The sequence below is a fragment of the Megalops cyprinoides genome, chromosome 20 (genome assembly GCF_013368585.1).
Source record: "Megalops cyprinoides isolate fMegCyp1 chromosome 20, fMegCyp1.pri, whole genome shotgun sequence".
Classification (NCBI taxonomy): Eukaryota; Metazoa; Chordata; class Actinopteri; order Elopiformes; family Megalopidae; genus Megalops; species Megalops cyprinoides.
Window position 1 is genome coordinate 22,408,779 of NC_050602.1, and position 26,252 is coordinate 22,435,030.

General features: G+C 45.7%; 1 protein-coding gene across 1 annotated transcript in view; it reads right to left on the bottom strand.

Annotated features, from left to right (window-relative positions):
• LOC118795831 (transforming growth factor beta receptor type 3-like) overlaps positions 1-26,252 on the bottom strand; it is an 80,399-nt gene that overhangs the window by 21,627 nt on the left and 32,520 nt on the right. The window contains exons 4-6 of the mRNA XM_036554577.1: positions 12,996-13,133; positions 2,718-2,901; positions 385-547 (exon numbers count right to left, since the gene is read on the bottom strand). Coding sequence (XP_036410470.1) covers positions 385-547; positions 2,718-2,901; positions 12,996-13,133 — 485 coding nt within the window. The remainder of the gene's footprint in view (positions 1-384; positions 548-2,717; positions 2,902-12,995; positions 13,134-26,252) is intronic.

A 26,252-nucleotide genomic window follows, 5' to 3' on the forward strand; every position in this document is an offset into this window, starting at 1 on the left:
TCTCAAATTATTTCTGAAGAGTCATAAAACGTAATAAGACTTGCAGGATTGGAGTACCAGTGCTGCCAAACAGCACTGGAATCTCAGGCCCCTGCCATTTAAGGGCACCTACAGTTATTTCCTCAAAAATGATCAATGTGTTAACTTTGTATCACAGTTCAAAATATGCATGCATTTGGAGCTTAACCTTGTCATTAAGTTCTTTTGAAAAAAGCTATGAAACTCCAAATCAGGGTTTGATTGGGCATACCAAACATGATGCAGACGGCTGAATGATTGCTAGCTCTAACAAAACACCTTCTCTTTTCTTTTGAGAACAAGCCCTTGCAGTTCTCTCTACAGTTCCCTTACCCAGGAATCATGGCCCATGTCCGGGGCTCTCACCTGCTGGAGTTGGGGGCCTGCAGCTCGATGATGTGCACCTCACGGCTTTGGGCGGGGCCTGACAGGACACACCCTCTGGAAGGCTGCGGTTGCACATATCCCGCCAGGTAGTTCAAGGACAGGAACTTATTGTCAATCTTGCAGGTGTCAGAAAACACGGGGTCTGAAAGAGAGAGATAGAATATTACAGGGGAGCTCTGGCAGAACTCCTAATGCCAGGGAGACACTGGAAAAAACACTGTGTGACTGCTGTGTCACCCACTCAAGCAGGCTTTTTTGAGCTACTGGGATATTTACATTCTTGACGGTATACCACTAACACTACAGCACGAACGTCACACTTAATATAGATTTGACCTGAAACTGACTCCAACGTAAGTGGTTCAGGGCTGTGCAGGGATATAAGAAAATTTAAGCCAGATATATTATTAAACTTCCTTTCTGATGAATGCTAAACTGGGCCATGGCGGGCGGTTGTTTCCACAATTTTATCAAATGGTTTTCGAAGAACAGTGACACGTGTAAGCACGGCAGATGGGGTATAGTCTTGCGCTACCTCATTATTCAGGATGTTCAGACATTCCGTACTGTTTACATTATATCCCTACTCTCCCAAACCAACCTCCTCATTGTTCTTTGGGAGACAATTAAAAGTAAAATCTGAAAAAAAAAACCTTTTTTTCCAGCCAGAGAGAACAACACGGGTGCTTCCATATCTGGCACACTTGGTTTTGAATATACTACGTGTAATCAGGGCAGGTTTGCTGAGGTCCCTACATTTTCCCCTTCTGAAGATAGGCATCAGGCTCGTTATCCTCGTCACGGCACCAGCGTGGCGGGGGCAGGTCTGCCGTGAGTGCAGATCAAGGGCAGCCCCTTGCTGTCTGCGTGGCACAAGATGCACCGTTATCTCGCCCAGTTAAAGACCAAGGCTGCCTGGCTCAGGGAGCTGGTCACGCTCTTATTCTGGCTCCGGTGGGTGACATCACCTTCTGCGGCAGACGTTCACGTGTTTGAGCGCGCTTCTGAGCTCTGCTGCAGATGCACGCACTTGAAAGGTCGCCGGCCTTTCCTGCGACGGACTTTGGACGACGCTCAGGAGAGAGGAGAGAGGACCGCAGTGCCTTCGAAGCCATGCAGCGCAATACCTGTCACTTCTTGACGCGTGCTGTTGGAAGTACCTGGCCGATTGGAAGCAACTAATTGCTAAAGGCTAGCATGTGTGAACACGTGCTGCGTCCGCCAATGCCTGACAAAGCTGCGCTCATGCCATTTAAATTACTGGCTCAGAAGCGAATACATTTCTCTCTTCCAATTTCAACAAGGGCTCACAAACTTTGGAGCTGTTAGGCCCTCACTGCACCTTAAGGCTAATTAAGCCAAATACTTTATTGATCAGATTCCATTCAACAGTTTTGTTTTTTTCATGAAAGGTATGCAATGAGGAGTCTCTCTCTTGAGGACCAGATACCTAATTGCCCTCATTTATCTTCACTGTGACTGTCAAAAGTTAATCGTTAGTGTTCTTTTTTAATGTTGACAAATTAGTTTTTGGCCAGAAGAGTTACCCATGCAACATAACCTGGCCCCCTTCATACATGTTGATGGACCAAAAATACTCTTTGCTCTAAAAACCCTCCTCTCTCCTCTCACTTCTAATGACACTTCTGCTCTCTGTGCTTGCTTTGTGAAGAGTCTTGCTTCCAGAGCTGCTTGGTCTGGTTTAACTCCTTCTGACAGAGTATTTCCACTCTGCGTTATTTAGGAACAGCTCACATTTGCTCAAGCCATTAATGCATTGAGTTGAACGCAATCCAAGTGATCTGCACTGCTCCAGTGAAGGGTATTAACGATACTCCATAGAGGAGCAGACAGGGATTAGTCCCAGTAACTACTGTATTCCTTTGAAAAATAAGTGCTGTCTTTCTCGTTCTCTCTAATTTCCTCGTTCTCTCTGTGCCTGTTGCACGCACGCATTCCTCTTACACTCATCCACTCTCTCTCTCTCTCTCTCTCTCCCTCACATGCACACACACACTATCCCTCGCACTTTCAGCTTGTCTCTCTTTCTCCATCTCACATACACACATTGTGTCTATCAAAATGGCATGCCACATTTCCCTAGGCCAGCTCCTTCTTACTTTAGCCCATTTAGGCATTCGGTCAACAGTGAGGGGACATGGCACTGGAGCTGTAACAGAAATGACTATTATAGTCCCTCAAGGCAAAGGCTATATACTTTTCCTTTCATGAATCAAACAACAGCCAGAGGGGCTTCAAAAAAAATGCAGCCCAGATTTGCCTTGCATCATTCCCCCAGCTGGGTGACATACCTTCCCCGACTTTGATGTAGATGTTCTGGGCAACCTTGAGCTCGGAGAAGGATGTGACGGCTTTGTACTTCTCCTGGGCCCAGGTCAGGAGGTGCTCGTTGCCATGGGGAAGGGTCTCCTTCAGGACTTCACAGGACAGGGAAAAATTCCCCTGCTCAAACCGGATCTCGGACCCCTGTGACACCTGGGGGGGGGAGGGAAACAGAACACCGTTACTGTACGTTGTAAATCACCATGCTGCCAGAGAAAGGTCCACACTGCCTGGGTGTTAGCGGTGAGAGGGTGCGAGCACTGGGGAAGCTGCGGGCGGACATTAATCAGTCCTTTCAATACAGCTCCGGTGCTGTGACCTGCCTGTGGGCAAACAGCACACACCACTCTGTATGTGTGGAGGCCCCTCCAACCCTTCAGCCTCCTGGGTCTGATGTAACAAACCCTTGGGAGAAGCTAGAAAATGGGGCCTGGAGGAGAGGAACAATGCAGTTTATGAGAGTGTATTTACTAGCTAGTGTAGTGATAGTGGAGTGGCCCACTCAGGTAACACAATGAGAGCCCCGCTGGATAGGGGGCGTGGAGCAGTGGAATGCCCTTCCAAGGTTACCTGCCTGGAACTGAGTTTCGCTCATTAGTACCGCTAGGACAGGAAATGGCAGGATTGTCAGAGGCCCTAAATATTCAAAATGACATTTAGAGTTGGTAAGGTCTGAGGGACTAGGATCTAGGACTAGGACTAGGAGAAATGAGATCACCTGGATTTAGCAGAGCAAGACAGGAAAACAGGCTGGAATGGTGAAGATTTAGAGTTAGCACTGAGATTAAACTTAGCGTGATTGCTATTGTAGAGGAAGGGTTAGTCTTAGATGAAAGTCTGAATTAGGAAATTAGGAAAGCAGCTGTGATTTACTGCACTATTATTTTTTCATTCCTGAAAACTAACGACTGGTGTTCTGGTACGGTGAGCAATATATTTAATACATAAAAATTGTATTAAAGTATCATCTAAGTACATCAATAAAGTAAGCAATATATGTCTAGCTCTACAGGGAGGAATGACAATGAAATTCGCAGGAATTTCAAGGTGAAATAAAAAAAAGAACAATGCACTGGCTCTTCCAAAATGAAACCTTCCCCCCTCTACTCGGCCAAAACACATCCTTCACACTCACGTCTTCAGCGTTATTTCGAGGCCTCCAAAAATACGCTCCCCTTATTTTCACACATGGCCCTCTTGCACAATGCGGTGTAGAGTTTCCAGCGTTTATATAACGTGTTATCGTGCGTCACCCGGAATACTAGCGGGATTTCAAAAATGGCCGTCGCAGTGGCTGGACTGGGCTGTACCTCACAGACAGCAGGCTCACAGGCCTTTCAGAGCCCATCTGGTTTACATGATAAAACACTTCCAGTCTGTCTGCAGCTCAGAACATGCTGTCCCTATGGGAACAGGTTTGGAAACAACAATGCCTTAGTCATACCTCACCCCTATGTGCCTCCATTGGCTACTTAATTAAAATACTCCCTCTCTCTCTCTACCTTATATGCCAACAGTCATACAGAGTTACAGTAATATGCAGGGGTTGTATTTCCCAACTGCTACAAAAAATCCGAGTTACCTGGAGCGTAGCCTCCATGGGCGCTAATGTATATTTTCATATAACAAAACAGCAGACCGCAAACTGAAAGAAGTAATGTTCCAGATTAAAAGCAGGGGTCCAAGATCGACAAGGAGTGAAACGCACATCTGTGAGATGCAGGGATTTAAAACGCGGGCAGAGCTCGGGGGTTCCTGATGAAGTGCTGATTGGTCTTTTGGCGAGGCGACTTGGCCCGAAACCTCTGCGTGGCAAAGAGACCACCCCCTTTGGCTCCTAATGGAGCTCAGGACATATGCTTCATTTCAGAGAGATAAACATTCACATGTGTTGAGAAAATTACTATACACTGTGGTGCCCTGCACATGGTCTAGACACCATCCACATTGTATTTCTCTTTGTGTTATTCCAGTGTATCATGTCTGATAAAGCAGGCCTACGGCATGCCCAATTAGAAAAGAAGAAATATTAAATCACGTCTTCAGACTGGCTGAACGCTCAAAGCCCCATAACAAAATTAATCGATCACAAACAGAGCTCTGGGTTTGATTAGCTGCCCTGATCCTGCTCACACGAGGGAGATGCGCAGGAGATCTGCATTTGATTAAGCGGTCTGAGCCTGGGCCGCACGAGGGAGATGAGCAGGACAGCACGGAACTGCAAGAGCTCTGTGTTTGATTAGATGCCCTGATCCTGCATGCGTGAGGGGAGGGAGATGAGCAGGACAGCACGGAACTCCAAGAGCTCTGTGTTTGATTAGATGCCCTGATCCTGCATGCATGAGGGGAGGGAGATGAGCAGGACAGCACGGAACTCCAAGAGCTCTGCGTTTGATTAGATGCCCTGATCCTGCATGCATGAGGGGAGGGAGATGAGCAGGACAGCACGGAACTCCAAGAGCTCTGCGTTTGATTAGATGCCCTGATCCTGCATGCATGAGGGGAGGGAGATGAGTAGGAGCAGGGACCCCCCCCCCCCCCCCCCCCCCCCCCCCCCCACGGAGAAAGAGGGACCAAGGCGGGGGGGGGGTTGACAACACCCCCTGGAGTGTTCCGGTTCGGTCGGCGGTCTTTATTCCTCCATGAGCCGGAACAGCCATGGTGCAGAACATCTGCCTGACCTCTGGCCGATCCCATTGGATGCCTCTGGCTTTCCCCACAAAGGTAATAAAAAAAGGAGAGATAGCAAGCGCAGCGTTGTGCAGAGCTTTATTTAGTGTAATCTTTTACTACTACAGGAAGGACTAAAAAAAACTCCCAGAGAAAGATGTTCATTCCAGACTTTACTACTGCGAAGTGTCAGTAAACCACAGGGGATTTGCGGAGAGGGCTGGGGTAGGGTTTCCACAGGCCAAACGCAGCCATCCAAACCAAACGTAGTTTCTGTCTTTAACGGCAAGAATGAGACTAATTAGTTGGAATAAATTAGAGAAAAAGCCAAAAAAAATGAAATTAATGTGGGTTCTTATTTTTCATTTAAAATCTGAAGAAGTTAAAAACAGAATCTGAGAGGAAAGAGCACAGACCCCCTCTGGAGTTTCTAGGTTTTGGGCTTAGGCTTGTGTACTTACCCTTTGTGGAGAAGATCTCTGGACCACATCTACTAACCACACCTGATGCTAACAGGACCTGTTGCTATTTAAGAGCTAAACACAATAACAAAGGGTGGGAAATGTGTCACATCTACAGCAGGGTCTGAAAAGGGGCATTACATTGCAGCTTCACAAGAACACCTCAGTCATGCTGCCTGACTTGGAAAGAGCCAAAATAGTTTTAACATGATATTGAACTGATGACTGCAAACAATTGAGGAGTTTCAGCTGTACAGTGCCTTGCAGGGATAGAAATGAATTGTTTAGGCTCTGCATTAGACGCACTCTGCTCCAATATGGGCTCATATTTTGTGATCTGAGAGATTTTAATACAGGTACTTGTTCAATCAGTACATCAGAAGGAGGTATCTAATCACTTATTTATACATACTTCTAGCGCCTTGCCTCTTGGCCAAGTCATTATAAAAAAAATCCTAATTTCAGTTTAAGTGGTTTTTTTGTATTTTGTACTTTTTGAAAATGTGTTTTGTATTTACACAGATAACACAAAGTTTTGTGATATGTACTGAAGTCCAACAAACTGTAAGCTCACCTCAAAGCATGACTGTAAGATTGACTTATGTAATATTGCTGTGGTGAAATCCAGGAAATCTTATAAAAACTTCTTAGCACCATCTATTGCTGAAAAAGTACAATATTCATAAATATATTTACTCAGAACCTGACTATTAAGTCGCAAAAAAGGAAACCTATAAGTGATTTCCTAAAGCCAATCAAACATAGAAGGCAAGAAAAACTTTTTTGTCGTGCCACAATGCCAGTGGTCTTTTAATCCCATGAGTCAATGTGAATTTGGGGACACTTTAGAAAACCATACCCTGTGCGGAATACATTTTTTCAACCGACATTCCCCACAATGCTTTGCAGTCTAGCTTGCTGCTATTAAGAGACTGTGTGGCAGTAGTGTATTATGGAATATTTTGCCCTATAGCATGAAGAGGGCTATTAAGCAGAGACTTCATCTGAGTGTCCTGCCAAAAACGAGGCCAGTTTTTCTACCCAGTCTCATCTGTTCCTCCGCACGCACTGTGCATGAATTATTAAAGAAAACGATTTTCCAAAGCTCCCGAAGATATAACTCCTGCAGAACAAGCCTTAAAGGGTTCAAACTTCCTTCCTGTGCGTCAGCCGTCTTTCTTCCCCCTTCAAAAACAACAGCTGCCTGCTGCCCGGCATTCTGCAAGGCCTGGGCTGCTTTAGAAGCACAAATCACCATGGTTTCCTGGAGTTGCTTCCTACCGACGCCCAGATACTAATGCCATGCCTGCAGAGTGCCGGGAGAAAGTGCCAACTGCTTCATATCCTTTATCAGGCCTCTGTGATCTTCGGCCTCTTGCACAGCGGTACATTCTGCTTGAAAGCGTGTGCATTTCTGTAACTGCCCGTGGCCTTGCTCAAGGTCCTGACGTTTTTGTAACCTGGCGCTTGGTTGGCACACACACACGTGTGTGATAATGAGCTGAAGGAATGTGATATATGACATAAACACATCCATATGTTTCAGCCTGATGAAGTTCTGGCTGTGCTGGTGCCTCTGCTAAATTGCTGTGCAGAAAACGCCCTCTCCGAAGAACGAAATACAGCAGACTGTCTCCACAGAAAACTACTACTGGCATTCCTTGCTGTTCAATAACAATCTGAGAGAGGCCTTCCTTGCAGGTCAGTAAACAAAACAAAATGGCAGATTGGCAAATCCTGAAAGAATAATGCATTCCTCATTGGACATTTTCATGTTTCACGGCATGCTCAATTTCAGGATTTAAAAAGAATGCTGCAAGTAGCGTCCACCACATAAACATGAAAATATGTTTCTGCAAATCTGTTTGGCGTCAGCCATGAATAACAAATACAAGGCGCTGTTACTTAATTGTCACTGAAAAAAAAATTCAAACACATTTTCCCATGAATTTAAACACAGTTGTTGACTAGATCTAGACAAATGCTATCGCCACCTCGAATCTGTTATTGAAAACTTAAGCCAAAACCGCATTTTGCTCCGGCTGAATCGCAGATCGAATTTAACTACATTTTATACTACAATGTAAAACATTCCTCCCTTGTGTTTTGTAATCACGCTGGCAAAGGGTCCAGCTGATCGACACAGAACATGTTCTACAGCAGTGTGTCTGCATGGAGGATTTCAAAGCCATTACGCAGCCAACACCAACATTCTGCTCTTGAATTCTACATCCAAACTCTCCCCATCTGTAAAACTGGAGTCCGCGAGCGCGGATGAGGAGCACCAGGAAACGAGGGCTGGCAGGCCTGTTTTCAGACCGATTAGCCCCAGGAAACAGGCCTTCTGATGAGAGCACGATAGAAAGGGATTTGGCTACAAACGGTCGTTGGAGAGGCGTTACAAACGACAAGCTGGACGAACGTGTATAGATGTTATTCTATAATCGCCAATCAACCTCTTGCCCCCTGTCTTGATGTCTGTCTCTATATCTCGCTCCCTGTCTCTCTCTCTTTTGCTTTTTTCTTTAGGTTTCTTCTGGATGAGCCAGACAGGCTGGAGAGGCTCTATCTCCACCTGCGATCCTGAAACACATTTTTATAACACTTCATTCTTCTTCCTCACAAGGCTTTTTTCCTCAGCACATAACACATGACATCCTTTTAACAATGTTACAGTACTGCTTATACAACACTGTGAGAATGTTATACTGTGTAGCAAACCTTTCCGTGTTTTAACCTGTGAAAAGTGCTGATCTCAGAGAGGGAACCACACACACACATGCACACACACGCACACACACACACACACACATATACATACTACAGTATCTGTGCGGCCAGTCCAGTCTGTAGCATTCTCCCACAATTGAAGGAGCAGAGAGTTCAGGTCAGGTGAGGCCAGTGGGGAGCTGAAAACCGAACAGGAGTCCATTCTTTTGTGAAGCTCGATTTTCGGCCTGCGTTGCGGCTCCACAGTGGCATCTTAACGGCATCCCAGAGGAGCAAGCCTGACATGGAGAGGGACAGCTCCAAAACACCACTTACTATTTGGCCAAGCCAGCTGGATCAGATGCACACGAGACCAATCAGAATGCACGGAGTTCATCTGTCAATCAAACACAGGGGCCTATGCTGTAACCCGGGGCTCCTGTAACCACACAAGTACTGGGAATCATCAGAGGTAACTTAGCATGAGCTTGTCAAAGCTACACATCTACCATGCAGACTACATGTAGCCAGTGAAACAGGGTTGTGTAATACAGTATCTATATTGTGGTCCTGGGTATATAAGCCCCTGTGTTATGGCTATTGTAATGGCTACCACCATTAGAAGTTGGGGAAATGTTTAATACCACTGAACTTCCTCGAAAGTTTCTCAAATGTCCATGTAAAACACTGTTTAAACACACAGCGTCAGAAAGTACCAGTGAAATGCACATGTGTTTTTTAAAATATCTCCACTTTGTACAGGAAATAGCTCATTAGAATGCAGAATACGCACAAGCATATTTCAGCACTTTTTCAGTTTTTTTTTTTTGCATATTCACTTGGGTATCTGAAACCCAATTCCTTACTTAGAACAAAGGAGGGTCTGAGGCTAACTATGCCTGGTCTGGGCCTTTCAGAGATCTGGGAAATGCTGAGCTGCCTCAGATGGCTCTGAGGGGTTCAGTAATCCTAGCCAGCAGGACCCGAATCATATTCTAAACCAAGATCCATTCATTTCTGAAAATACATAGATTGGTGGACTGGAGTAACATTGTGTGTGTGTGTTTGTGTGTTTGTGTGTGGGTGCGTGTGTGCGTGCGTGTGTGTGTGTGTGTGTGTGTGTGTGTGTGTGTGTGTGTGTGTGCGTGCGTGTGTGTGTGTGTGTGTGTGTGTGTGTGTGTGTGTGTGTGTTTGTGTGTGTGTGTGTGTGTGTGTGTGTGTGTGTGTGTGTGTGTGTGTGTGGTATGAATGAGTAAACTAGAGCTATAACCTGAGTCACAAAGTTTTCAGTTTCCTGTTGTCTGCTGAGGCAGATAGAGAGAGAGATACAGAGGGTGGTGCCACTTCCCTTCGCTTTTTATTTTTTAATAATCGCAACCTGAATAATATCACTGCTATTACTAGTATTACTGAGGTTACTGTATTTTCTAATATTGCATTACTACCATTATTTTTTAATTACCATTACTACCATTATTTTTTTTTAAAGCAAGGCTTCATACCATAACAAAGAAGAACTTAATTAAAATAGAAAGTAGTGAAACGCAGAAAAATCTGAGAAAGGAGGTAGAGAAAGAGAGGAGGGAGAGAGAAAGAGAGAGACAGAGACAGACAGACAGATACATGTAAACAGTGTTTCTAATGACACATTGAGAGAGAGAAAGAGAGAGGAGGAAGAGAGAGGGAGAGAGAGAGCGAGAAAGAAGGGGAAAGAGAGAGAGAGAGAGAGGGAGGGGGGAGCAGGAGAGAGAGAGAGAGAAAGAGAGAGACAGACACACACGTAAATGGGTGGTTCTAATGACACATTGGCATGATGGAGCAAGCCTTGTCTGGCAAATGTATCAGCCCCATAACAATTTTTACACCAAACTCATCGCCCCATAAAGCGTCTGCTCACGGTCGGCCGGCTGGGGTTTTTTTATACGACTTTCAGTGCCGAAGGTTACCTGCGCCTGCATGCCTTTCACATTAGCGCCACTCTGGGCAAACCTATCCCCGCACAGAGGCAAGCGTACTGGGAGGACTCCGGAGCCCCTGGAGAGAGACCTCCAAACCCAGGCACGTGGCTCTGTGCTGAGATCCAGCCCTCCATTCACTGAATAAGGGCTGAAGGCAACTGCATCTGAGGCATGTGGAGGCATGCAGTATTCCAGCCTCCTTCCACACACCAGCAGGGGGACTCTGTCAGTCACTTCTTTGACCCTATGGCTTTGTAACAAGCCTACAAGGTAACTTGCATCAGTAACTTGTAACAAGGTACTTGCATCAGTACCAACCCCACAGCTATGTTACGCACACAGACATAATGGCCTTGTTTTGTAATGTGTGTACCATTTTTATAGCTGCGTAATGTGTATAGCACCCTTACAGCTGTGTAATGTGTGAACCAATCTTAGAGCTGTGTAATGGGTATACCATCCTTATGACTGTAATGTGTGTAACAGCCTTATAACTGGGTAATGTGTATGCCAGCCTTCCAGCTGTGTAATACGTGTAACAGCCTTATAACTGGGTAATGTGTGTGCCAGCCTTATAACTGGGTAATGTGTGTGCCAGCCTTTTGGCTGTGTAATACGTGTAACAGTCTTATAACTGTGTAATGTGTGTGCCAGCCTTATAACTGTGTAATGTGCCTATGCATCTGCATTTGTGTAGCATGTGCACATTGGAGGAAACCCATGCAGCACACTTCAGACAATGGAAACCGGAGAACCACACAAGAAGATACCCTCTGCTTCAAAACAAGCCTCCATTTTCCTTTTCTCCTCTTATGTTGGATTTATTTACATTTCTTAAACATAAGCATCAGCTGCAGAGGCCTGGGATCTAATGGAAAGGTTGTGTGTGCGGTATGTGCACATGTTAATAATAACAAATGTTAAACCTCACAAAAATCTGCTGTGAGGACAGCCTGAGCAATACATTTGAAAATGATTACTGCGTGGAAGCACATGTTACATGAAAGTATCTAACGCATAAAAAAAAAAAAAAACTAGAGTCTAAGTATAGTTATGGGGTGGCTTACAGAAGTCTAAAGTTAAGAAGAGGTGGCCTCTTGGTCTTACTTTACAGTGATTTTCTCATGTGATAGGGTGGATTAAGCCAAAAGAACTAGGTCAGTCCATTTTCTTATTCTCATTAAGTCTTAGAGTTGGGCCTCCTGGATTCCAACTATATATACATGGATCTTGGAGGGGTGGGGTGGGGGTTGGGGGGGGGCACGTTCCCCTCCTCCCAGAATGCCCTATTCCCAAGCTGTACCACGCAAGCTTTGCGTCACAGTGGGGCATGAGATCGGCTGATATCCCCCCCACACACACACACCACCCCCCTCCCTATTTAAGGTCACTTGTCTGCCTGAAAGCCACTGGAAAACAGACTGGAAAACAACAATATTGAGGAGAGCCGCGCCAACAGCACTGATCTCACTGCCTCCGCCCTCTTATCATCTGTGTGAATATGTTTTTATACCGAACGGTTTCCAAACTAGCAACAGCACATCACCCTGACCACCGCGGGGGACCGTTGTCACGTACATACAACAGAGATCTAAAAAAACATGGGTGAGACCACCAAAGTCGTCAGCGAGTGGTCAAAGCGCCGTCAAACGTGCTGAGAGATTAGACCGGAGATCCGCTTTACAACACTCACACACACAGGCGGACGCACTAAGCCTTCCTGTCAGTGCGTAGAGCGGTGTGTGAGAGCGACATGCTTCTCGCCGACAGTGTTCGTTTACAGTAAAGGAGACAGAAAGTGGGCTTTGTGATAGAGAGACCCTTACACTCTCCGGCCCAGCAGTAAACCTCAACCACCAAACCCCCCCCCCCACCCCCAACCTGCTCTCACCACACCTCCACCCCCACCAGATGCGGTGTAACTGCACCGAAGACTGAGGACTGCTGATGACATGCGATTACAGAGGGCTGCGATTTCCAATAAGACAGATCAGGACTGAGACGTAGAGTTAATCAGGTTTTCACCTAAGGGCGGGTCTTGAAACATAGATATCAAAAGGAGTTTCCCGTGCAGCAGGACCTCTACAGTGCATTTGAATTAGGGTTACCAAAACATCACATCATCACACACTGAACAGTTTTTCATTTGATTTAGTGGAATAATTACTAACACAGCTGCTTTTGCTGGGTTATGAAAATTAGTTCCTGTAAATACGTCTCAAAAAAAAAAAAAGGCCATTTCTCAGCTCTGTGTAGAGAGGATGCATTATGAGTAAATGGGTTTCTATCTTCTCGTTTCGTATGATGCGGCGACCTCGGGAGGCCGTCGTACACAGGTCGGAGAGATGCGTTTTGGAGGAGGTGGTGGTGAGAGTCGTGCGGGCAGAGGAGAAGGGAACTGAGACGGATGGAGAGAAATGGGGTGAGTCAGAGGGACCCGGTGACTCACGTGGAAGGTACGCTTGACGTGGGGAGCCAGCTTCTCCGTCCTCAGCTGCCACAGCAGCGGCCGGGGCGAGTTGAGCACGAAGACCAGGGGCTTGCGGTGCACCAGCAGGGACTGGATGGGTTTCAGGTGGAGGGTCACCTGTGCAGAGCGGAGAGAGAGAGGAACACCCAGAGGTTAGAGAGCATCACGCATAACCACCGCATCCCAGAATGCTCTGGGGTATCTGTCACGCTCCACGCGGCAGCGTTATGATACGAGGCAAAAATAGAACTGTTCCCTTCATGGGTAATTACCGGAACCTTATCAATGTGGCCACTTGTAGATACTTAATCAGTGTTTTTTTTGTCGTTCCAAATTATTTGTTTCTGATAATCTCATGATAGCCTTTCCTTGGCCAGCCCAAACTTTCTCATGCTTTTACAGAAACCTCATATTCTCATACAGGACAAGACGGAGTCTACAACCCCCCGCAGTCAGAGGCCAGATGTCTAAGGCATGCGGGCTGGACTGACATTAATATCCACTTTCATTTTCCTGAGAATGACATGTCAAACTGCTCCCAGTTTGGGGATTATTGATGTTCTAGTGCCCCATATTTGTGGTGCACACAGGGCCTCACAGACCTAATTCAGAGGGGTGATTTTGGGCCTTAATGTGCAAAGAAAGCAAACTCCTTAAGTGCTATGCTTGGATTCACCCCAAATCAACAGACTAACACGTACATACAATTCAACACAATTTAACATAATGTCTGTTTACCAAATCCGTTTTTTGGAGGGCAGCGGGGGGGGGTTGGGTTATCAGGATTATACGAAAACACTCTCATTAGAATGCACGCTGGAAGGGGCACAACTTTTAATGAGCCTTGGGGAAAAGACAAACAACTCTAATAATACACTGCTGCCACGGTTTCGTGCCCCTTCCTGGTCTCCCAGTCGCAGTGCAATTCCCAGGCTGATCGCATTAGCCACTTCCTGCATGCAAAAGCCTCGTGCCTTTCACTGATTCGGGCCCTGAGAAAGGAATATGATTCACTCTCACTCTCCGAAGCTCCTTCACCGCTGCTTGCTTAGACTTCAGCCTGACTGAAGGGAGGGAAAACAGGGATTTGCTCAGTTTTACACACTTCATGGTAACTTTTTTTGTTCATGGACGTGGGTACACGTCTGAACAACGTGATGATGAGGGACATATGTTCCTTTTTGGAGTTGGGGAGTTCAAAGTACTTTGAGCCCTTTATGGTACTTATGTTACACAGAATTTCTCAGGGAAGGTTACAGAGCAAACCTCATCACGTGAGACTCCATGCTCCCTCATAGTCTGCAACACTAAAACACCATGTTCACAGCTTTGTCCACGGTCAGGGTCTTAACCACACAAAAACCAAGATCCTTATCTCTTGAGGATGGCCTCGTGTTGTGGCTGAACTGTACGTCGGCCTCGGCCAGCATGGACTTGTTGTCATGACCACACAAGCACAAATGAAGTAAGGTGTCATGAACATGGCCGCTTGCAGTGAACACGCCTGTTACGCTTTGGGAAGTCTGGGCCCTCAGTAATAATGAAAAGACACTGCAGACACTAAGGCTGACTGGAGCAAATCAATGTGACACGGGGTGTTCTGCAAGAACAAGGGGACGATGGTTCGATTACAGTATAGTCTCTCTTAACAGTAACAGACATTTTCAAGCTGCAACTAATATGGCATTAAATCTCTTAAAGGTGTAGCAACATTTAAAGGTTCAAACCCCACTGGAAAGAATAACCTTGACCTGCCTCCCTGCCAATCCAACGATAGGCAGATCTTGTTTAATTAATGTCATTCCAAACAGGTTGTTTCATGTATAATTGTCATTGACTGTGCATGAACAAGATATTTGTAAAATGTTCATAAATTGTCCAATAGAGAAATTTATTAAAGGATTCTTTGGAACTATGCCCTTATTTACTATATTACTTCAACTATATTTGTAAGAACTGAATATGCACATTAATTTGGCAGGTATCTGGCATTCACAGCTGAGATGTTGCAGCAAGTAAAATGGAGTGAAATAAAGTAAGAGGTGCCTGAAATCACACCTTCAAAGAGAATGGTAATGATCCTGGAGGTCGGGAGTGTGTGTGTGTGTGTGTGTGTGTGTGTGTGTGTGTAAATAACAGCATTTAGCAACACAGGCTATAAAAGTGAGGTAATAACCGCACCATTAAAGCCCTTGAAGAGCGAATAATGGAAGACATTACTGAGCGCTTATCTGTCGGGGACTTGGCGGAGACTGGGCAAACACAGGCGCGTGAGTGGGAGGCAGAGAGCCGCATGCTGAAGTTTCACTGGCTCTTCCTGCTCCTGTCACTCCCGCCTGCACGCGCGGCGTTTCAAACAAGACCTTAATCGCCTGAAGTCTTCCCCAAGTGTTCCGATTCTGGGAGGGAATAAAAAAAAAAAAAAAAATCCGTACCCCTATTCTCAAAGTAAAAGCAACCGGTCCGGAACAGTACCTGCGAATATTGGCCCGGTTTCACGGGCGACGGGGTGTTCCAGCAAAAACAGCCGTAAAAGAGAGCGGGAGAGAGCGGGAAACTGGGGAGAAACGCGAGGTTGTAAAAGTTGTGGAATTTTACAATCAGACACAAATAATTCCAAACGGGGTGAGTCATCGCAGACTGCATAAACATCACTTGAACGGAGACCAAAACAGCAAAAATAATGCATTCGTTAAAAAAAAAAAAAAAAAAACAGTCCAGTCAAACCCATGTCCTAAACCCTCTGCATCAGGATCACCACCCGGAAAGACACAAGCCACCACTCAACACCCTTGGGATTTTAGATAACGGATTTTGGATAATTTGACACATCAGTGTGTTCGCCGTAGATCAGAGAGGCCTGTCGAACCACAGCTGCCAAGCCGCAACGTCGACATGGAGCTGCAGGAAACGCCATGGCAACCAGAACACAAAAACAGCCTGAAGGGCCTGGTAAACAATTTAGACCGATGTGAGGTCACATGGCCAGGGCGTGAGTATGAGAGAGAAAAACCAGAGAGGGTCAAAGCCTAAAGAACCATTACTTTAGGAGGAGCCAGCAGCCGCTCTCGGTGCCAATCAGAAACGCAGATGGAGCCAGACAGAATGTGCCAGATCTGATTAATGACATTTTGGAGAGGGGGAGCGTCGTCGGCCAGGCCGTCACTGGCTGCGTTACACTGGGCATTCGTGCCGCCGGTGGCCGTAGGGGGGGGAATTGAGGAGAAGAGATGTGCTGGGAGGTATCGCATTGCGCTGAATTCGATACCGCCCACCGAGACAGCTGCCACCGCCTCAGCGAAGCGGCCACTTGGGCCGCGCTCCTCGGATGACCCTCACCTGCGAGGGCGGAGGCGTGGATGATCCCGTTTCCATGGAAAAACAGACTCTGGCGAAAGGGCCAGGGCCAGAACGTGGGCGTCTTTAATCCCTGCTCATACTTTTCCATCTAACGCTGATCTTCACCTCAGAGCACTTTCCCAATGATTAGCAGCACCACAGAGTGGAGCTGTTTCTGACAACTGTTTGAATGTTGCTTGTGTTGTGGGTTGATACTGGGTGCTGTGATGTTACAGTGTGCGTATGGGTATGACCACTTTCGCTAGATTCACATTCTATAGTAGCTACAGCTACTTACATGATTGTACTTAGAAGAGCTTCTTTAACTGCCAAAAGCCCCTCGCCTCATGAGCATGTTTTTTTTTCAGTTTCATCAGCAGGAAAAGGGTTTTTCCTTTATTGACAGATCTAATGCAGACCCTCCATTAGTAACCGACTGACTGCTAACTCAACACATCCTTCAGGTCGAATGCTAATCTCTGAAAGCATAACAGCACATAGAAGCTGTCAGTTTTCAGTCAGTATGCATGCACAAAGGAATCACTTACTTACTTACAAAGCTGGACCCCTTAACAGAGAGAACTGGGGTTGGTGTCAAAGTATTTGAATGTACTTCCAAGAGAACTTGAGGGAAATTAGTTCATGTGTGAACAACCCCCACAGTAATTGACAGGGAGATTATCAGCTTGACCTAATGATAGTGCTAGGTTAGGTCTTACTACTCTGAACTTCAGCACCACTGATTGTGTGTGTGTGTGTGTGTGTGTGTGTGTGTGTGCGTGTGCGTGTGTATGTGCATGCGTGTGTGTGTGTGTGTGTGTGTGTGTGCGTGTGCGTGTGTATGTGCATGCGTGTGTGTGTGTGTGTGTGTGTGCGTGTGTGCGCATGTGTGTGTGTGCTTGCAATGGCAGAGGAAAGGCGTTGTGTGTGGGACAGGAAAAAGAAACAGTTGTAAGTACTCAAATTCATATTTATACACCCCCAGTCTGTCAGTCTAATTGAAACGAATCTACCACTTTACGGGAGGGGGATTAATAGACGCTAAATGAAATCGCACATAGCTCGCTTGTGGTCTGGGCTACGATAACTGGCAGTTTTAACTGGCACAAAGCCCTCGGAGCTGGAGTCTGCTTTTTTTGCGCGTGTGAGCATGTGTGATGTGTTTATAACCATTCACAGTGCACTGCCTGCTCTGGGCAGTGTTTCCACAGATGTGAAAGGGGTTTATTCTGCAAGCACACACGTTTACGTTCGCATGGCGTGAAAAGAACACTGCCACAGCCCTGCGGCTTTGTTTATCTCTGAGCTTTTGAAAGTTTGGATAAATGTGTGCATGCACACACGTCTGTGTGTGAGTGGGTGTGTGTGAGTGTGTGGGTTTGCACCTGTGCATGCACGTGTGTGTGTGTGTGTGTGTGTGTGTGTGTGTGTGTGTGTGTGTGTGTGTGTGTGTGTGTGTGTGTGTGTGTGTGTGTGTGTGTATGTGTGTGTGTGCGTGTGTGTGTTGGTGTGTCTGTGGGTTACACCTGTGCATGCACATGTATGCGTGTGGGTGTGCGCCTGCATATGTGTGTGTGTGTCTGCGCATGTGTGTGTGCGTGCCTGGATGTCACTTAACCCTGCAGGCACATCTTGGTCTTTTAAGGATCTTTTCAGAGGGAGAAAAGAAGAGCTCCTTCTGGAGGACATAAAAAAACACTGGAGAAAGGAATCCATTCAGAGCAACAGAAGAAAACCTGCAGACTGTGTTTCTCATCATGGGGTTCTGATCCTAACTGATCCAGCATCAGTACCAGGAGCCTCTCGGCTGCACTCTGATGGCAATCAGTCTGTCTGCAGTCACTGGCAGAACATAAAAGGGCCGTCTGATAAGGCTTGGAGGCAGGGGGGCTGTAGGAGTACGCAGCTAGAGTAAGTGGATAAGGGCCTGAGAGAACTTCGTTTGGTTGCCGAGGTGCTCCAGTTTTGAACTGTTTTGACTTCACGCTCCCTTTGTGGCATCCACACTCCTCTCCCAAGATGCATCAAAATCATATCTGCTCATTGAGTTCTTGGAAAAACAATAAAGAATACAAGAGAATACAAAAACCTGGAAAAAAAAAAATCCTGAGAGATTTGTTCAGTTTGCTGAATCAGTTTGCTTTACTTATGTGTGGCAGGCACTGTGCTGCACCATGCCTCCGCAGTGAGCGCTCACCATGGTGCAACATTCACAGCCCACAAAGAACCATAAAAACCGGACCAGGACACAACACCAGTTCACAAGCAGATGTCCACAGTGAATGCCACAAGAATTAAAGACCTTTTCATTGCTTATATCTCAACTGGGGATTAAAACGTCTTCCAATATGTGTCTTGCAATACACGCACTGACAGTAATACTACAGTGGCTATACGTCAATAAATCAACTTCCTCCTTCAGTTAGTACAGAAATATGGGATTATTTATGGGTTCACAGTCCTATAGGAAAAAATGCAAACTCAGAAACACAAAACATAATCATAAGCATAATCATTCCGAGACTTCATCGTCTGGTTTTATTTTGCTGAAAGTCTCCTCGGCGTTGTATGTAAACAATAACATACAGAGGGGTCGATATTTATCTGTCCTCTTGTTTTTTGAACCAAGCATTGAAGTGGTTTCTCCGATGCCAGCTTTATGAATAGCAGATGCTGTGAGCCCGGTGTCAGAGAGAACGCTCTGTGCAGTTAGCAGAGAATAATGGTTTCACTGTCAAAAGGGACGAATCTGTTGAAACAATATGGACGAAGGGAGCAGCTAAAATGTATGTTCTAGTACAGACGATACATTCCCTTAAAGTAGCCTTTCCTGGTTCCATACCCTCAGTGGAGCCTCCAGACGGTATTGATGCATGATCTCTGAGCAGCGCGAGAAAAAACGTGCATTCATAATCTTCTGTTTGTATGTCAAGGGCTGGACAGTCTTTCCAGAGGAGATATCTAAGTAAACCCACCTGATAAAACAATCGTCCACTCTTGCTCACTTTGATTCTCGGCCAAAGCCCCTCGTTGGATGCTCTGGTTTACTGAAGTGATTAGACAAAGTCAGCCTTGTGGGAAAGATTAGCCAGTCCACCCTTGCCTAGGCTGTTTTTATTTTGTTTGTTCTCCACGTATCAGCTAATCGTGTCCAGCGGTAAGGTAATCTGTCCCAGGCTATAATGTTTGTCTTTGCTGTTATAAGACAGAAAAAAAACACTTTGTTTCATTCGAGAATTGTGTTATTTTATACCATCTTTCATACGCAAAGGATAAGTCTGACGTTTATTTTAATGCCTTGGAAGAAACTACTTTTCGCTGCCTCCCTGAAATATTGAACCTTTCCCACAACCACCTCTTCATCACAAAGCTGAAACATGAGACCAGCCATAACTCAAAGGCCATGGTAAATCATTAGGAGTTAGGAGCTGTGCATTTGTGCTACGGCAGCCATTGGTAATTTGGCAGTGAAAGAGTTAGTCCCGAGTGCATTGTCACATATGATAGAAAAACGCACAGAGACAAGCATGAAATGTGAGGAAAAAGACAGAAAACACTTCAGGGAGGCGTAATTCGGCTGAGATCATAACGCCGTGAGAAGAAAAAAAAAATCCCTACAGTCGCAATAAGCTAAATTTAACTCGCCGTTATTGCGTACTCTCGGCCCATTAGCTCAATATGTGAGACCCTACAAGCAGGTCAAACCCTGAAATACGAGACACGGGCCCCGATTGTCGTTATGGCTTCCCTTTTCAACCAGCTGGGAGACCTATTAACATTTCAGACGGCCCGTCTAATCTTGCGTAAATGTGCCACAAAATAATTCAGCCGCTTATCTGAAAACGGTGCCGACCTCCGTCTCGCTTCACCGTCTGCCGCCTAACGCTTTTATCAGATACCGGGTCGGGCGGAGAAAGGCGGCTTTGTTGCCTTTCGCTTCGCTGGCTCGTCCGCGGGTTTTATGCTCGCGCTCAGGCGGCGCGTGGAGGCGGCGGTCTCTGGAACTCCCATCAGCATCTGTTTCTGCGCCCGCTGAGGTCACTGTTTTTGTCGTTGCTCCAGTCTGCCCCGTTCCAGACACAATCGCTCTCATCAGCCGAATACTATGGCGAAGCGGGTCCAAATACGCCTACGCGCGATCTGAAAATGTGTTACGGTGGCGTTCTGGAGTGTGTGCGCGCGTTGGGGAAGCAGATTGCTAATTTCGGACTCTTTTAGGTACTCTGCGTCCATGTGTGCAGCACTGTTTGCATGCTTTCACATGATTGCAAAGACGCATTCCTCCCTGTTTTTATCTGTGTGTAGTTGTGTTTATTTGTGTCTAAGGCCCTGTGTTTTTCATTTACTAGCCTTGCAATAAATATAAGCTTTTTTGTCATCTGGGTCAGTTTAGAAAGTTCAATTTAGAAAGCATGAAAATATGTGTACTTTGATTGACAGGCACTGGGTACTTGGCTAATCAGTTAGATTAGCCATGCCCACCAGGTTATATAAATGAGAAGTGGGCAATGAGGAGAAGAAGAGGAAGGGGGTTGTGTTTTAGTAATTGGGTGTAGAGGATTTAGTCCTTGTCTATTTTAAAGTCTATTTTATCCTTTTTATATTTGCTTGTTTTTCCTGTTTCACGTCTTATTTTATTATAACTAACTTTATTTTGTTTATAACTAGTTTATAATTATGCACCTTTTGGATACCTCCATTCCTGTTTTTTTTACAGAAAATCTTCAAGCGAGAAGCATCAGCCAGCTTCTTCACACCATCACACAACACTTCAGCATCCTCTGTCCTCTGCTTGTGACTTCTACCACGAGAAACCAGAGACATGCCTTTAAAGGCTTGTGTTGCTAATATGCAAGATAATATTCCTTGTAAGGTGAATAGCAAGTGTTTACATTAATGGATGTTAAGAGTACACTAACATATTCAGGGAAATATACTACTTCAACTGTTTATAAGTGCAAGGATGTTCTTCATAGTGTAAGTGCTCTCTTTGATTTAATTACCAAATTTAGCCGTTACTAGCCATTACCAAATTTAGCTGTTACTAGCCATTACCAAAAAATGCTGCATGTTCTGAAGAGAGCACAGCTGTGGTTTTCTTTCTGCCATGAGCAAAAAAACCTCGTCCAATTTCTCTAGGTTATTCCTAAAACAAAAAATGAGTTTGTCTTAAGCATGCAGGAAGCAATTAATATCTCGCACTGTTTTTACGAATGTCTGGGAATCGCAAACATTTGCCCATGCTTTCACACTAGAATGCTAATTTACAACCTCACATCCAGCAGCTGTGTGCGTGTGCGTGCATGCATGTGTATGTGCATGAGTGTGTGTGTGTGTGTGTGTGTGTGTGTGTGCGTGAAGGTCAGCCTTCCTGGGCTCCCCCCAACCAGCAACATCAAGCCCATTAAGGAGCCCACCCTGGAGACCACTTCACGTCTAATACCACTAGTGATGTCATATCCTGTGACCACTTGGTGCATGATCCCCTCGCAAGAGTGTCAGATTCCTAGTGTACTGGTAATGCAGCAGGCTCTAGCCAGAGCTACAAAGTGTTCCTAACTGTGTGCACTGACAGTTAAGTTCAAACGCATTGGTAAGCCCTTCTCTGCTAATCATTAACCTCTCTTTTCCCAGAACAAGTCTGACATCATGAATGACAATAAACTGTCTGGAAGACTCCTAATAAAGCAGACATGAGTAGTCTGGGTGGGGATTGCACAATACTAAAAGGCCAAAAAAGTTCATTGGTACGATCTGGCAAACAATTTGCAAGCTCCCACAGTTGTGTGCTTTTTCTATATGCTAAAAGTCCTTGATTTTGCAAATACAGGTTAGACCTTGCTGCTTTGCAAAACTGTAAATTTTGCTCATGGTCATAATGAACTATTAATTAAATGAAATAATTTACAATGAATCTGGTCTATGCCTGCACTCCAGAGGAGTTATTTGTATGGGGTACATTCTATTTCAGTAATTTAATTAATGCGGATAAAATTTATCAGCTTCAAAAACTGCCGAGGCGCGACCCACTAGAAATTCCGCTGCAAGCCAATTAATAAAAATGACAACTCCAGCTGTTGCCAAACAGATTAAAGAGTGGTCATCTTGAACTTTTTAGACTTACAAACTCTTAAACTCTGTGAACCTCCGGCAGACGAACCAAGTCAAACACATAACTCCCGATTCGACTGAACCTGCCCTCCTGCAGCGGACCTCTCGGAGGACGGAAAATGATGTCAGCAGTAAAATGTGCCATTTTGGACAGACTTGTGAGGAGCAGTCCTCCGGCGCTTCGCTTCTGACGTGGAGTCAACAGCGACGGGCGGGCAGCGGGACCGCTCGATCCGAACGAGGACGACCAAGTCAAACAGCCGTGCTGGCAACTCAACCGGCTCAGTCTAACCTACCTTTTTCACAGTGTACCAGCACAGCTAGGGTGGTGAAAAGTGGGGGAACGACCTGCCAACAGGCTGGAAACTTCCTGGATCCCTTGCGCCATGTCTAGTAAGAGCAGCCGGTGTGGTCAGCGCATTACCAGGCCACACAGACGGAAAAAACCCTGGCCAGCACAATCGGGCTCCTCCCACACCTCACTCATCCACCCAAAGACCGTGCCCATTTTGCAACAAAGAGGAGGAACGTGACAGACTCCTCGTAGACCTATACATCCAATCAGTGTGCCACACCAATCATGGCCACCTTAGACTGACTATCAGGGCGGAGCTGATGAATGACTGGGGCACTGTATGGTAAAGGAGAAGTCAAAGCTGGACAAAAGCAGTCTTTAAGTCTTCAGAAATGCCCAACCCCCCTTGCCCCTTTCTTCTGTAATCAACGGCATATGTTAGCGGTATGGCTTGTGATGCCAGGCTTGCTTGTACCCAATTATGGAACATTTTCCTTTCACCAGTGCACTATACACCGCCATCCAAACCACTGCCCTTTCTCTGTCAGCACTGATTGACTTCCTGTAAACGCATAAACCAGATATGGGGTTTTTCTCTAGAATTTCACAGGAAGACAAATAGCAATTTTTCTGATTCCTGTTTAACTGGGAAAACAACCAAAGCGGGAGTGCGTCGAAGGCAAGAGTGATTAGCTTACTCAGAAGTTTAACTTCTGGTGTTCTACTGAGTATTACTCATCTTATCACCAGAGAGATACTAACTGAGACAGTAACTCATTCTAATCAACCTCCTTCATGCAAGAGTAGCAAGTAACATAAGTACTCAGTAGCAAGAAGCAATTAATTATCATTTCAGATACAGAGCAAAGTACAGAGTTGCACATTTCATATACAGAGTAGTTAATTACAGGCCTATTTAACCTTACACCAAAGGCTTGACATACAGTAACGCCTTGTTGCATCCTCATAAAAGGTTATCTGGCATGATGGATGTCTTTGATTCAGAAACCCGGCCTACAGTGACATATTTTCCAGGATGTGGAAATGGACATGGAAAAGCCCACTCTGTGGTGACGCTCAGGACACGAAATTGCAGGTTCCCCATAAACCTCCCCATCCCAACAGAGAGCGCTTCAGCAAAATGCTCCCCGCCAACCACAGACCCCCGTTTGTGCTGCAGGCCACTGTCTAAACACCAAAACAAGCGGAACATTCTGGCCGACAGGCCGTTTCCTCCCAGGTCATGATGGGTAATATTTGAATGGGTTAAAAAAAAAAAAAATCTCCCTTGAATTATATAACGACAACTTCTTGGAAAATAAGTTGCCTAAGATTCAAGTCCAACACAAACAGAGGAAAGACCACATGAAGCATGCATGGCAAGATGAACTGGCAAGGAGCTTCCTTAAAGGGCCAGCCTGTTGCCCAGCCTAAGAGTTTGTGCATACACATTAAAATGGCTTTTGCTCCCCATTTGCCAGGGTGAGACAACATGGAGGCTGCATGAGTTTTCATTACGAACCAAGCTGCTTGAGGCAAAGAGTTCAGCAGTCAGAGGAAGCCACATTTACCTTACCTAAAGCCCTAGGTACCCAAAACAAAACACAGATTCCAATGAATTTAAAATATAGGCCAAAATCAATCAATCATAGCTGAGCCGTGAAGTTTTTGTAGCTAGCGCAGTAATTCACGGCCATAAATCACCTCAGATCCAGATACCCAATATCTACGACACACAGTACCTGAAAATTTACATAGCACATTTGCTACTAAAGCACTTGAGCAGTTGTGGTAAAACTGTGAAATATACATCACGGAAACACAGAGTAAATCAATATGATTTACTCAGCGCTCACCCCAAGGTAAAATATGATACATGGATCTGAAGTCACCTCGCGTGCAATATACAAAAACCTGGCTTCATCGCTTCACGTACCTTGAGGTATTAAGATACTGGCTGACCCCGCGGATGAGAGGCGGAACTGTATAAACCCTCTCAACTTTCACCGCTGGACTACTGTAAACAGCGAGGACACAATAAATCACCAATCAGGACTAAATCATAGATCTGGTGAATTGTTTATGTCTTTGAGGATCCCCCTGTTTGACACTGAAGGTCGAGACTTTGTCACCGCGCGTCACCTGATCCTTGATCCTGTGGGACAGCAGGACGGGATAAAGAATAGACGAGTAACCCGGGGGAGGGGCACACCTGTGACTGTGCGTCAGGTAGGGGCCCATAAATGCCGAGGATCTCTGTCCCCATGCACCCAGCTGTGACAGTTGATCTTTTACTGACTGCATCGGCACAGCTTTTTAATCTGTCTGTACAGGCCTGTGCCGACCATCAGTGTGGTTACTGCCCCCCCCAGGCAGGCAGGACCACACAGATGAGGGAGGGCCTCGGACAGATCAGGCGTGAAGATGGAGTAGAGTTTCACAAGGCTTTCGAAGGCACCGCAGCGGGAAATAGGCAGCTCGACCCCCCGAACGCTCGCGAACACCCCACACTGTCTCATTAGCAAGAAGCCGGGCGAGTCATCTATCCATGAGCCTTCAGGGACCCGAGCAATCTGAGGTCTACTGGCACGGGACCAAAGCAAAGAATCTAAGCTACCACAATCAAGATGTTCTGAGAGATAAGGGCACTGTTGTGTACATTCACCAAAAAAAAATCACGATTTTTCCAACTCTGAGGAGAAAGTGGTTTTTCATTATGGCAAAATCTCATTTGGTCTCTTTCCAGTTTCTCTGAGGAGGAAAGAGATGAAAAAGACCAAGACCCAGTTAAAAAAAAACCCTACAAACTGTATAACTGCAGAGAATTTCAAAGAGTGAAAAGCAAAATGAAAGTGAACCAATACTAATGAGGCTGTGACTGGGCCAGGCCTGAGGCTTCAGGCCTCCAGGCCATCTGGGTGTGTTGGTTTTTGCTCCGCTGATTGTTTATTTGAATTGACTGTTTACACAGGAATTCATCTCACCTGGCGTTACAGGCATGAATCAGCTGGAACTGAAATCTATATCCCGAAGGACCTTTGAGCAAACATGGCGTTTCTGTTACGCTGGGAAAACCAGCAAAAGGACGCACAGTGATTTAAGCTAACGTCACATGCAGAGATTTTAACAAATGTCTAAGTCCACTTTTGTTGTCATTAATCCCTAAATCTCCCAGATAGGATCTCTGCTGTGGATCCGTACACTGACTTGATATAGTTCTGTTCCCCAAAATCCCATTCTATATCTGCAGCAAGCAATAATTGTGCTATGATACTACCGCTTTACAAAACTCTGTGTCCCAAAAATAACTCTTTTGGTTAGCAACAGGTAAGCAAGCTTTCTGCAAACTGTCAGATGGTGTTCAGATAACACTAAATCAAAGATACAGCCTGTATCCATTCTGTGAGCGGTCCAGTCTGTAAACGCTTTGACTCTGCACTGAAACACGAGGCATTTTCGACAAGCACCAGCAGATCAACAAGGTAATCAGT